The sequence below is a fragment of the Gobio gobio genome (assembly GCF_949357685.1).
Source record: "Gobio gobio genome assembly, chromosome: 14".
NCBI lineage: Eukaryota > Metazoa > Chordata > Actinopteri > Cypriniformes > Gobionidae > Gobio > Gobio gobio.
Window position 1 is genome coordinate 16,002,944 of NC_137107.1, and position 12,303 is coordinate 16,015,246.

The 12,303-nt window shown below is 37.3% G+C and overlaps 1 protein-coding gene across 1 annotated transcript in view; it reads left to right on the forward strand.

Moving 5' to 3' along the window:
* The window catches only part of klf8 (Kruppel like factor 8), a 69,531-nt gene extending 65,991 nt beyond the window's left edge, over positions 1-3,540 (forward strand). Inside the window, exon 6 of the mRNA XM_079835012.1 lies at positions 116-3,540. Coding sequence (XP_079691138.1) covers positions 116-297 — 182 coding nt within the window. The 3' untranslated portion in view covers positions 298-3,540. The remainder of the gene's footprint in view (positions 1-115) is intronic.
* The last annotated feature ends 8,763 nt before the right edge of the window (positions 3,541-12,303 follow it).

Genomic DNA, 12,303 nt, shown 5'->3' on the forward strand with positions numbered 1-12,303 from the left:
GTGTGTGTGTGTGTGTGTGTGTGTGTGTGTGTGTGTGTGTATATGTATATGTGTATATATATTTCATATTATTATCATATCAGGCATATTAATTGACGTGGTGATGCATTTACAGGTGAAAAGCCGTACCAGTGCACATGGGAGGGCTGTACCTGGCGCTTTGCCCGCTCGGACGAGCTGACGCGACACTTTCGCAAGCACACCGGCATCAAACCCTTTCGCTGCACCGACTGCGACCGCAGCTTCTCTCGCTCTGACCACCTGGCACTTCATCGACGGCGCCACGTCATGATGTGAAACACTTTTTTGCGCCACCATCCCCAGCCCTCACCTCCCTGCCTGCTCCTCAGGAGACATGCGCGCCCATCCGGGGATTCCAACCGCTGTTGACGCCACCTCCCCAGTCTCCGGATACGAACATATGTGTTGAATATGGAGAAGGGGTGGTGCAATCATATTGGTGACCCCTGCTGGTCAGAACATGGCTGCAGTTTTCTGCCAAGCTTCTAAAAGCCACAAACCACCCGTCCACTGGCAACCTCCACCTCCATCTCAATGCCTGATCATTAGCCATTAATTGAAGGGACTACAAGAAAGGCAAACCGCACGCAGCACTGCTATAAGCAGAGAGTGAAGATTGGGGAAGGTACCCCTTATTGACATGATTCGTTTGAAACAAGTATAGAAAGTAAAGTGAGAAAGTAAAGGATTTTATGCAAGATGGTTAAGAAAAAGTAGAGTTGTGTAATAAATTTGGTCATTTTAATGAGTTAGGATGGTTTGAGATACATCTACAGCTGCCTTGTTGAATTCTTGCATTTTATCCAAACTTTTTGTTGTCCTAAATTTGTAAACACAACCTCGACCTGTACGTTTCTGTGTGGATGGAAATGAACGTAGAGCGCATTGTAAAGACAGCTGAAGATGTACCCTGTTTTAGATTTTTTTTGTTTGTTTAAACAAATCAGTTTTTATATTTACCCTAACCCAATGAGAAGTAGAGGCAGGGGGCTGACAAGACTGTGAATTTTTGTAAAATATTTTTTGTTGTCTAAGCATCTTCCCAAAAATAGTTTGGCGCAAAAAAACAGTATTTCTTTTAGTTGTTTTTTTTAGAAAAACACATTTTTATTGCCAATAATGGCATCTAACATAACACCTTATGATGGGTGTTTATCTAACCTTCAGATATTATTTCATAAGGCTGTGAAAAACTTTTAAAAAAAGCAACATAACTCGCAGGGAAAGGGGGAGCTTACTAAATTGGTGTGTATGTGTGTGTATGTCTGTGTTTAAGCACACTTGTTTGCATATTTGTAAAGAAGACATAATCAGAGATATAATAGTACAGATGTCTAGATGCAATGTTACTTCTAGCCCATCAGAGCCTTAATTGAAGTAAACATGCAAATCTGATTTGCGCAGGTTTTCGGAGTTCCTCAGGGTTCGATACTGGGACCCCTATTTTTGTGAGGCACCCTGAAAATCCCTATTTGCACCTAGTTCACAGTGACAAAACAAGTCTTAACAGCTCCTGGCCTGATATGCATGATATGCAAAAAATACCCCCCTCAACCCCCAACAATATGTTGAAGTTATTGGACGGTGATATTATGAAAATCATATAAATCTGTGAGGAGAGGGTATCCTGGACACTTCTTCCCTCTAGCTAGCACTCATTGCCCTGGTCATCATTTCAATCGCTAGCAGCTGATTAAGTGCACATTATGCCTTTTTTCAGAAGAAACACTCGTTGGATTCAAGCCTTTGAGAGTTAAGTGCATGTCTGCAGCAGCTGCACGATATTTGGTCCAGAGAGCAATGTAGTCGTAAGATTTTGTATTGTTCTCTCGCTTCAAGTCAAACGTTACTAAGCACATCTTTCTAGAAGAGTATATGCATTTGATTGCGATCCCTTTCTTTTTTTAAAACTGTTCATAGACTTACAGACAATTAATAATTAAAGAGTTAATGTACATACTGTATATAATCTACAAAGTTCTTGAATAAATGTAACGGGTGGATTTCTATTTTTAACACTGACTAGATAATGTGAAATACTCGTTTTCTTTCTCTTTTTTTGTTGTTGTTTCTTTGAAATTTATTGTTTTATTTCTTTTCTTTTTTGTTTGTTTAATCCCTTGAATTGAGTCCCTAATGTGTTGTACACCCCTAAAGTGTTGCATGGAGAGTAGTGTTTTCTTTGTGAAGTCGGTGAGCATGTCAAAGCGTTGGTGCCCTGACAGATGTGGCCTATAAGCACTGATAATCCACATGAAATCCATGAAATGTGTGAAACCATGGCCATTCATAGCACATATGCATGGCCTATTTCTAATTACTACATGCTGGTAAAACATGTACCTTCATATCATCCTAAATTGAAATTATTGTATTCCAAGATGGCGTAATGTTAGGAGTCAGCCCCTTATCAATGTTGAAGTGCCCACGACTGAACTTTGTGTCATCCTTGTCTCTCTGAGCATGTTTGCTTTCATCACTTGTATCTAATTTGTTTAAAATAGTGTGCGACCTTGTGCTCAAATCTTGAAAGGGTTTGGGTTTCGTGTGAGTGTATGTGTGCAAGTGTGGTTATCATTAAATTCTCTTTTAAACTTTCAGAATCATAGGTATTTTATATTGAATGCAGTAACTTATGGGCCAGTACTATATTACTCAGTGCAATGCAGTTATCATTATAACAAGACAAGTAATTAATGTTATTTCTTTTGTATTTGTACAGAACAAGTGTGTAAAGATCAGCGAGGAAAACGCAAGCTTTTTGATACTGTGAGAAATGGTGTTGAAAGTCAGTTTCCCGTGTACAGTTGTGATTACCCACTCCTTTTATAGAATAAAATGTTTTGGTGCAACACGGTGCGTTGTGTATTATAATTCAGGTCCTGTCTATTTTTTCCGTAGTAGTTTTATAACAATATTTCCAACAAAAACGGACCCCATGCACATTCAATCAGGATCTGTGTCCCTTGAAGGTGGAATTTATTAAGACCGAAAGTAGGACGTGTTCCTGGATCAACATCAACAACCTTGATTTAGGATTAGAACTGCCCTTACGTTTATTCAATTGTGCTATTAGTATACTTCTATTAATCTAAAAATAGGAAAGTATAATTTCAGTCTACTTGTTATGTACTTCTTGGAAATATACTTGTGTACTTAAAATATACTTAACCTTAACTTAACTTAAGTTCTTTTTCCTACTATGGTAGTCAATGGGGGGTCAAGATCTGCTTTTACTACAGAGCACAATGAACGTGCATGCCTATATAGACTAAACACAAAATACGCATGTGCTTGCCATCACAGTTTTCACAGATTCAAGGTTTTGTAGTTTACACAGAGACTTTGAAACACGTTTGCAAGGGTTTGCGTTTTCAGGTCACCAAAACGTAGTTGAGTGATTCTATAACTGGAGATAGATTTTGTATTTCAAAAAGTTAAGAAAAAAACTTTTCACTGACAGAAATTCTTTCCAGTATTCTAATTGAAAACATGTTAAATTTTAATAAATCAGTGCACAACAACAAACACAACTTACTTCCTTTTTGTACTTTTAACGAAAAAGCAATTTCTTTATAGTATTATTTGTCAACTTTGTTACAGACAAATTAGGCAATGTGTAGAAATAACACTGGTAACAAGAGTTTGATGGTAATTGACAATTTTAAACTTTTTAGCCAAAAACTCCCGCACATGGCACTAATATAATCATGATTAAAATATGTTTAAACCCACTGTGTGATCAGTTATAAATTATGTTTTCCTTTTGATATTGTGGTATTAATTTTGACGTTTTACAAACGTTATAAAAAGATTAAATAGAGCTCACATACACTATATTGCCAAAAGTAGGCTATCGGGATACCCCTCCGAATCATTGAGTTCAGGTGTTCCAATCACTTCCATTGCCACAGGTGTATAAAATCAAGCACCTTGGCATACAGATGCTTCTACAAACATTTGTGAAAGAACGGGTCGCTCTCAGGAGCTCAGTGAATTCAAGCGTGGTACCATGATAGGTTGCCACCTGTGCAATAAAACCATTTGTGTAATTTCCTCACTACTAAAAATTCCACGGTCAACTGTTAGTGGTATTATAACAAAGTGGAAGCAATTGGGAACAACAGCAACTCGGCCACAAAGTGGTAGGCCACGTCGAAACACAGAGCAGGATCAGCGCATGGTGAGGCGCAGAAGTCGCCAACTTTCTGCAGAGTCAACAGCTACAGACCTCCAAACTTTGTGTGGCCTTCAGATTAGCTCAAGAACAGTGCGTAGAGAGCTTCATGGAATGAGTTTCCAACATGACTGCGCACCAGTGCACAAAGCAAGGTCCATAAAAACATGGATGAGCGAGTTTGGTGTGGAGGAACTTGACTGGCCTGCACAGAGTCCTGACCTCAACCCAATAGAACACTTTTGGGATGAATTAGAGCGGAGACTGCATGCCAGGATTTCTCGTCCAATATCAGTGCCTGACCTCACAAATGTGCTCCTAAAAGAATGGTCAAAAATTTCCATAAACACACTCCTAAACCTTGTGGAAAGCCTTCCCAGGAGAGTTGAAGCTGTTATAGCTGCAAAGGGTGGGCCAACTCCATATTAAACCCTATGGATTAAGAATGGGACGTCATTAAAGTTCATGTGCATGCAAAACTTTTGCCAATATAGTGTACCTTTCAATGCTTCTGACCTTATCATTCCTCAATGAAAGTGACATAATTTCCTGTATCTTACATAGTTGTGGGTGAAAATTATCCACCAATTAAAAGGCAAAGTATAGTACGGTGGCAGAATTGACGCAAGATTTATGGACACACATTTTTAGATAGATAAAGGTAGCCTATATAAGACACTTTTTACAGAAATATTACATTGTTATGGCCTGTATGGCCAACTAAAAGTGGGTCAATTTAGTCCCAAGTATATTGAAACAGTACACTTACAAGTAGGCTATACTTCTAGTTTTGATAGAATACATAAATATACATATACATAAAGTATACTTAAAGAATACATAAAGTATACTTAAAAATACACTTGAACTTTACTTAATAAAATGAACTTGATGTAACATATTGCCAACTTTATTTCACGTCCCTTGTTTTGGTATCAATCTCACTCAAAATACTATACCTGAGGGTTGTATACTCATTTGCTAATATGTGAACGATATTTATAAAACAATCCAGTGCTCAAGAACTTTGCTGTGTAACCATGAGGTGGTGAGATAATCTGTTGTTTCAGCTTCAGCGACTGCAGCGTGTGGCGCCCTCTAGTGGTGCAGATGTGTAACAGCTCATGTCAAAGCACTGTGTGGTAGATTACTGGAAAATGTCAAGTGTCCTTTTTTTAAGTCTTATCATTCCACTTATATCAATAGGTAAATATGTATTGTGATGAAATATTTTATCATTTTGTCAATAAAACTGTCCGGCATGGTCTAACCATTAAAGTCAAAGTCCAACACTATAACTCGGTCAGGACTTTAGTTCATAAGAAGTGGTGCTATCCCTTTGTTTGTTCCTGAGATTATATTACCCTAGTGTCTGGGAGGATAAATTATGGTCAAAACACAATCTTTATGACACTCACTTCTCAACTGGTGCAATAATGATTAACACCAACCCTGAGATTAGGCTACACAATGCACAGGCTATTTCAATGTGTTAACTTTACTTGAAAAAATCTTGAAAACGTATTGCCTCAGAAAATAACGTTTATCAATATATCTATATATATGACAATTCACCATCCAAGTTGACTTTGGAAAGTGTGCGAAGGCAACTACGGAGAAAGATCACTGCAGAAGTGGAGGAAATGTGTGAAAACTCTATTAAAACATAGTGTCTGCCCAGATCCGGCCCACATCTGGTAGCTACACGTGGAATCCAAATGTACCAGATCTGGGCCTTGCAGATCTCAACTCTTTTGCTTGACAAAATGGTACTTAAACCTGGGTTTTCTGAGTAACAAAGGCATAGTAGGCTATGTAAATAGTGAATATGTGAACAGATGAATACATTTTTAAAATTAAATTCAACACATTTTTGGACATTAAAACGTTACTGCCGTATTTTTTACGGTAAAGTTCTGGCAACCACAGCTGCCGTTTTTTTACTGTAAATTTTACAGGGATTTTTTTAACAGTGTAAAACGTTACTGACGTATTTTTTACTGTAAAGTTCTGGCAACCACAGCTGCCGTTTTTTTACCGTAAATTTTACGGGGATTTTTTTTACAGTGTAAAACATTACTGCCGTATTTTTTACGGTAAAGTTCTGGCAACCACAGCTGCCGGTTTTTTACCGTAAATTTTACGGGGATTTTTTTTACAGTGTAAAGCTAACTAAATTAAAAAATACTATAGTATATTATAGTAAAGTTACTCTAGTAAATACTATAGTGTTTTTAAACCATACTATAGTAAAGATACTACAGTAAATTGTAGCATATTATAGTGTATTATTTACTACTTTGTTAATTTATATTAGCCTGACGTCGTCATACTCAGATTCTAGTCAGAATATGATACTGGTCTGATACTGCTCCATTGGGCTGTGATTGTGGGGCGTGCCGTGTTTCAACCGAGCCAGGAAAGAAAATGCCTCTGCACTCAATTGGATAGACCTATAACCAATCAGAGCAACGGAGTAAGTGACTTATGTTGAGCAATGCATAGTTGTCAACAGAACTCAACTGCACGCACGCTGGAAGAAGTAGGAGAAGAAGATGAGTGTAAACAATCTTTGCTGGTGTTGTAAAACTAATTTAAGGATACACGGAGTACTTACCAACACGATCATAATTTTTGAGAGAAAGAGTAAAGGTTTATGCATATACGAACAAGTTCTCCGTTTAGTAAACTAATTTGCTCTTTGGTGACGTGGATGATTACATTACTGTTGATCATCTGTCCATCATCGTATAAAGCCCGCCCTGACAATTTGATTGGTCCAAACTGCTCTGTTTCGAGCATAGTTGCTCCACAGCGAATCAAGTCCAGACCAATATGGACGTAGTGACGCATAGGATTCTGATGAGCAGTTTTGAAGTGCAAAGTATGGACGAGATGGCCGTTGCCATCTTGGCAGCGCGTCACTCCCGGATAACAGAAAATGGGCAAAAAGGCGGGACGTGGGCGGAGCTGAAGTGATGCGATGACTAACAGACAGCAGATAAATGGCTATCCACCTGTCACTCGAGTTGGCCACGCCCTTAATTATGCAGAACTTTAATGCTTTATATAATGTAAATGAATGAGTTATAAAAAAATTCACCCCCCTCACAGTTGTCAAGTTGTCTATACGGCAAAATTAGCCGTATAGACCAAAACCACAATTTGTACCAGGCTGTAAACATGTTTTATTCTGCTGTAAAGTTGGGTATTTTGAAAGGGTTAGTTCACCCAAAAATGAAAATTCTGTCATTAATTACTCACCCTCATGTCGTTCGACACCCGTAAGACCTCCGTTCATATTCGGAACACAAATGAAGATATTCTTGTTGAAAGCTGATGGCTGAGAAAGGCTTCAGATAGGCCTCCATTGGCATTCAGTACATTAATACTCCCAAGACCCAGAAAAGGCACTTAAAACGTCGTTACAAAGTCCATCTCACCACAGTGACTCTACAATCATTTTACGATGCGACGACAATAGTTTTTGTGCGAAAAAAAAAATCAAAATAACACCTTTATCCAACTTGTTATTGCCTTCCGTGTGTGCCTCCACGACGCATGCGCGAGAAAATGACGTAGCGCCGGGGTTCGGGAATCCATGAAATGCACACTTTAGTCCCATTTTGAGAACTACGCCGAGACCTAAAGTACGATCAATGTAGAATCCAACAGCTTAGACACGCGCGTCTTCCTCTGCTCGTAAACAAATCGCTTCTGGGTCATATGTCCGAAAGCCGGATCTGCGTCATATTCTCGCGCATGCGTCGTGGAGGCACACACGGAAGGCAATAACAAGTTGGATAATCTAGTAGGCTATAAGGAAACACAAAAAGGCCACATTCCCTTAATCATTCATCACAATGAGTAAAACCAAAGAATACAGTTCTGATGTGCAGCAAAAGATTGAATTTCAAGAAGACTTTCCACAAAATAGAAAGGCTGTAAGAAAATAGCTAAAGCATTAAAAATCCCCAATTTCCACCATCAGGGCAATAATTAAGAAGTTCCAATCAACTAAAGATGTTACGGATCTGCCTGGAAGAGGACGTGTGTCTATAACGTCCTAAAGCACGGCAAGGAGGACAGTTTGAGTGGACAAAGACTATCCAAGGAAGGAGAATTACAGAGATTTGTTGAGTCTTGGGGTCAAAATCTAACAACCCCTATAAATCAAGTTGTTTGGGAGGTTTTAAAGAAAAATCTTCCTTGCTCATCCAAAAACAAACTCCAGCATATTCAGTTGTCAGACACGACTGGAACTTCAAACTGGACTGGTTTCTGTGGTCAGATGAAACTATAAAAAGAGCTTTTTGGCAGAAAACCCACCAGATGTGTTTGGTGCACACAGGGATAAAAAGTACCCCATGTATGGTTAAATATACCGCTGGATCTTTATTGTTGTAGATTCTAGCAAATACCAACATAAAAAATAAAAAAAACCTGGCGGCCTCTGCTTGAAATCTTATAATGGGCCGTGATCGGATCTTCCATCAGGACAATCATCCAAAACAAACATCAAAATCAACACAAAAATGTGTCACTTAGCACAAAATGAAGCTTCTGCCATGGCCGTCCTAGTCCCCTGACCTGAACCCTATAGAAAATGAGTTACTGAACTGAAGAGAAGAAGCACCAACATGGAGCTGTGAATCTGAAGGATCTGGAGAGATTCTGTATGAAGGAATGGTCTCTGATCTCTTGTCAGGTGTTCTCCAAACTCATCAGGCATTATAGAACAAGACTCAGAGCGGTTATCTTGGGAAAAGGGTGCCAATAATTATGGCCAACGTGTTTTGGAAAAAAGCATTTATTTCGTAATGTGATTTACCCCCTACTTTCAATGCTTTTAGGCTACTTCGATGAAAGGTTATATTTTTGCGCATTTTTAAATAAAAGATCAAATTAACATTGCAGATTTATTTTCACAGCCATCTTTGATCATATTTACCAGGGGTGCCAATAATTCTGACCACAACTGTATTTACTATAGTATGGTTCAAAAACACTTTAGTATTTAGTACTATTTTTTTAGTGTTTGATTTTTGAGCGATGCACATTCATGGATCCTTCAGCGATTTCAGCAAACAAAAGTAAAACATGACATTTAAATCATCTGAAATATCCTTATTTTGTTTTATTTATATTTTTTCTGACATGTGAAAGACTATCTCTCTGCTATGTCTCTCTAAGAAGTGGGGCAAGTTTTAACTGGATTCTCGCTGCCGCGCTAAGCACAGTTAACACCTCAGGAATGAGCGAGGCTTACACATATTCTCAACAAAAAAGACATGTTTTACTTTAACCCAGAGCAGTAGCGCTCACTGTTTTTAAATTGTTTACATATTTTCATTTTTTTTCACTGCCACATAATACTGCTGTAAAATGGGTGTTCCCCTCATAAGTCAATGTCTCTCATTGTAGGCTTGATTTCATTCTGTAAATTATCCTGTCAGACTATAATTAGCCTATTCGTTTTCTATTTCAGCTAAAATCCCTTCCCCACCCAATTTTAGTCCTTTCGTCAACTGCAACTGTTGGTACACTTATTTTTTTACAAGCTGACTCACTGTTTTAACAATACAGCGTTTAACAATATACATTTAAAGTTAATACTACATCACAATTAACCTTAACAAAACAGGCGTGTCTGTTTAATAGAGAAGTCGTGTTTTGACTTCATGCTAATTTGCACGGTATATAAACCATTTAAAGATTAGAACAATAATTAACTTCAACGGTTTGAAAACTAAAGTTACACTCTAAAAATGCTGGGTTGTTTTAACCCAATTTTGGGTCAAACGTGGACACAACCAGCAGTTGGGTTGAAAACTTGAATTTAAAAATTTAACTTTTTACATTTATTTAAATTTGGTTTGAAACAAGTCTGCATTTTTTTTAGAGTGTAATCTTTCTAAAAAAGAAAGAAAACATTTTCGTTTTAAAAGTAGATTCCACTTGTCTCCCGAATATGTTGGCAAAACTAAAAAAAATTGAGGTAATCGATTACATCAAAAATGTTTAAGTTAAGATTTAATAAATGCTACCTTGCTAATTGGTAACACAAAGCTTTGATATAATTACATAGCACTTGCTGAATGAGTACAGCAATATAGAACATTTAAAAAAAAAAAATACTGTTGTCTGAGGTGAACTTATGCGTGGTTCATGTGGTTTTTACATTAAAAAAACATTGTAATGAATAAGTAATAGGCTATTTTCGTTAGGTCGTTTTGAGCCTAGCTCCTGGAACGCTCTGTTTTTATGGGCGTGCCGCTTTGAAGACTTGGAAGCAAACTCCCACTGCTATGATTGGATAACAGTTTTGCACATTATAATGAGTTTCGACTCCCCCGTCAGTACACGTGGGGAATTGTTTAGAAAACTTGCAATGTGGAAAAATGGCAACCGGAATGATTCGCCCATACATGTTCGGACCGATCCCAAATCGCAGGACAATGAACCCACAACACCTCAATCAACAATAACTTACCATGGTGTCACAGGCTGGAGTATCCTTTCTATTTATGTTTAGTTAGACCCGTACACATAATCAGTAGATATCAAACGATCTGTAACAACGCAAAACTATCACATATTAAAAACATTTTTTACTCACATAAGTGTTGCATCATTCCTGATCCTGATTGCATCGATCCAAAATATAAGGCACAGCATCGTTTTTTTTTATTTCATTCTCTCTGAAAATCCTGCCTTTTGTTTAAAAAAGAATCCGCGGTGAAATGAAATTAACAAACAATGTCTTAGCAACGTGATTAAAAATAGAGTTCAACCGTATTCCTAATATTGGAATCCAAAGAAAGCTTATGCAGCGACTATGTTCTTCCACAACCAGGCACAATATTTTGTAATTTTCAACGGCATGTTTATTGCTTGGTAGCTCGATCCGGTTTAGCGCCACTATTACATGTCATGCGCGAATCGGTGGGCGGTGCTGCAGAAATAGGGAAAAAAATACTATAGTAGTCAGTGGTTGCTCTATTTGCTTATTTACAAACAGTCTTCAAAATATCTTATTTTGTGTTCAGCAGAACAAAGAAACTCATACAGGTTTGGAACAGCTTGAGGGTGAGTAAATGATGACAGAATTTTCATTTTTGGGTGAACTATCCCTTTAAGGTAGCTTTTCACTGCTCTCTAATGTCACAGGGAAGAACGTTCGCTGATCGATCATTCGTTGAGCCAGCTGTCAATAAAAGCTTTTCTTTGACTAACAAGGAAGTTTTCAGCTCCGGATATTCTTATATTACCATGACATTTTATATATCAAAAGCTCAAGGAAATGTTGATTTCTCAATTCATGACCCCTTTAACATACTGTATATCACTTGTCACCCCCCCCCCCCAAAAAAAACACACAACATAATAGAAACTCTTCTAAACTAACATAGCAATACATTAAACACTACTTAATCTCCACCTTAACATTCATCATGCACAAAAATACATTATATATAACATTTACTTTTAGCATTTACTCTCCCTTTTGAGTGTCATGCTGTGAAATATAAATTTCAGCCCAGTTCCAGTTAAATTTAAGTTTGTCTAAATTAAAAGAAACTAGTTCATAAAGCAATCAAACAATTCAGATTACTTAAAATGTGTCAGTTTTGTGAACTCACAAGAAAAAGAAAGTTCTAAATACTTTAGTTTGAAAGTTAATTTAATTGAACTAATTTGTTTAATTTGATTTGGCTCTATTCAAACCAATGAATTATTTTGAGCGTTAGGGTTTACAATATCCCATTGATTGACTCTCTCAAATTATCTAGCAATAGTCGTTTTTAACCCAAGTATTTTTTAGAGTAAGCAAAAGTCCACCTTCTTCCAACACTGTAAAAAGAAGTTGCAGCCTTCATTTTTTAAGTACAATCAACTTGGATGTTTAAGTAATTTCAACTTAAATTGCATTAAACTGACTTGAATCTGAGTTGAATCTTGTATAACTTACAAATAAAGTTGAAAATTGCTTATTTTGATGAGTTAAAGAAATGTAAAAACACATGTTGCCATAACTTAATGATCATATCATTTTTACAGGTAAGAACCATAAATATAATATTGAAATGTCTGTCTACATAGCC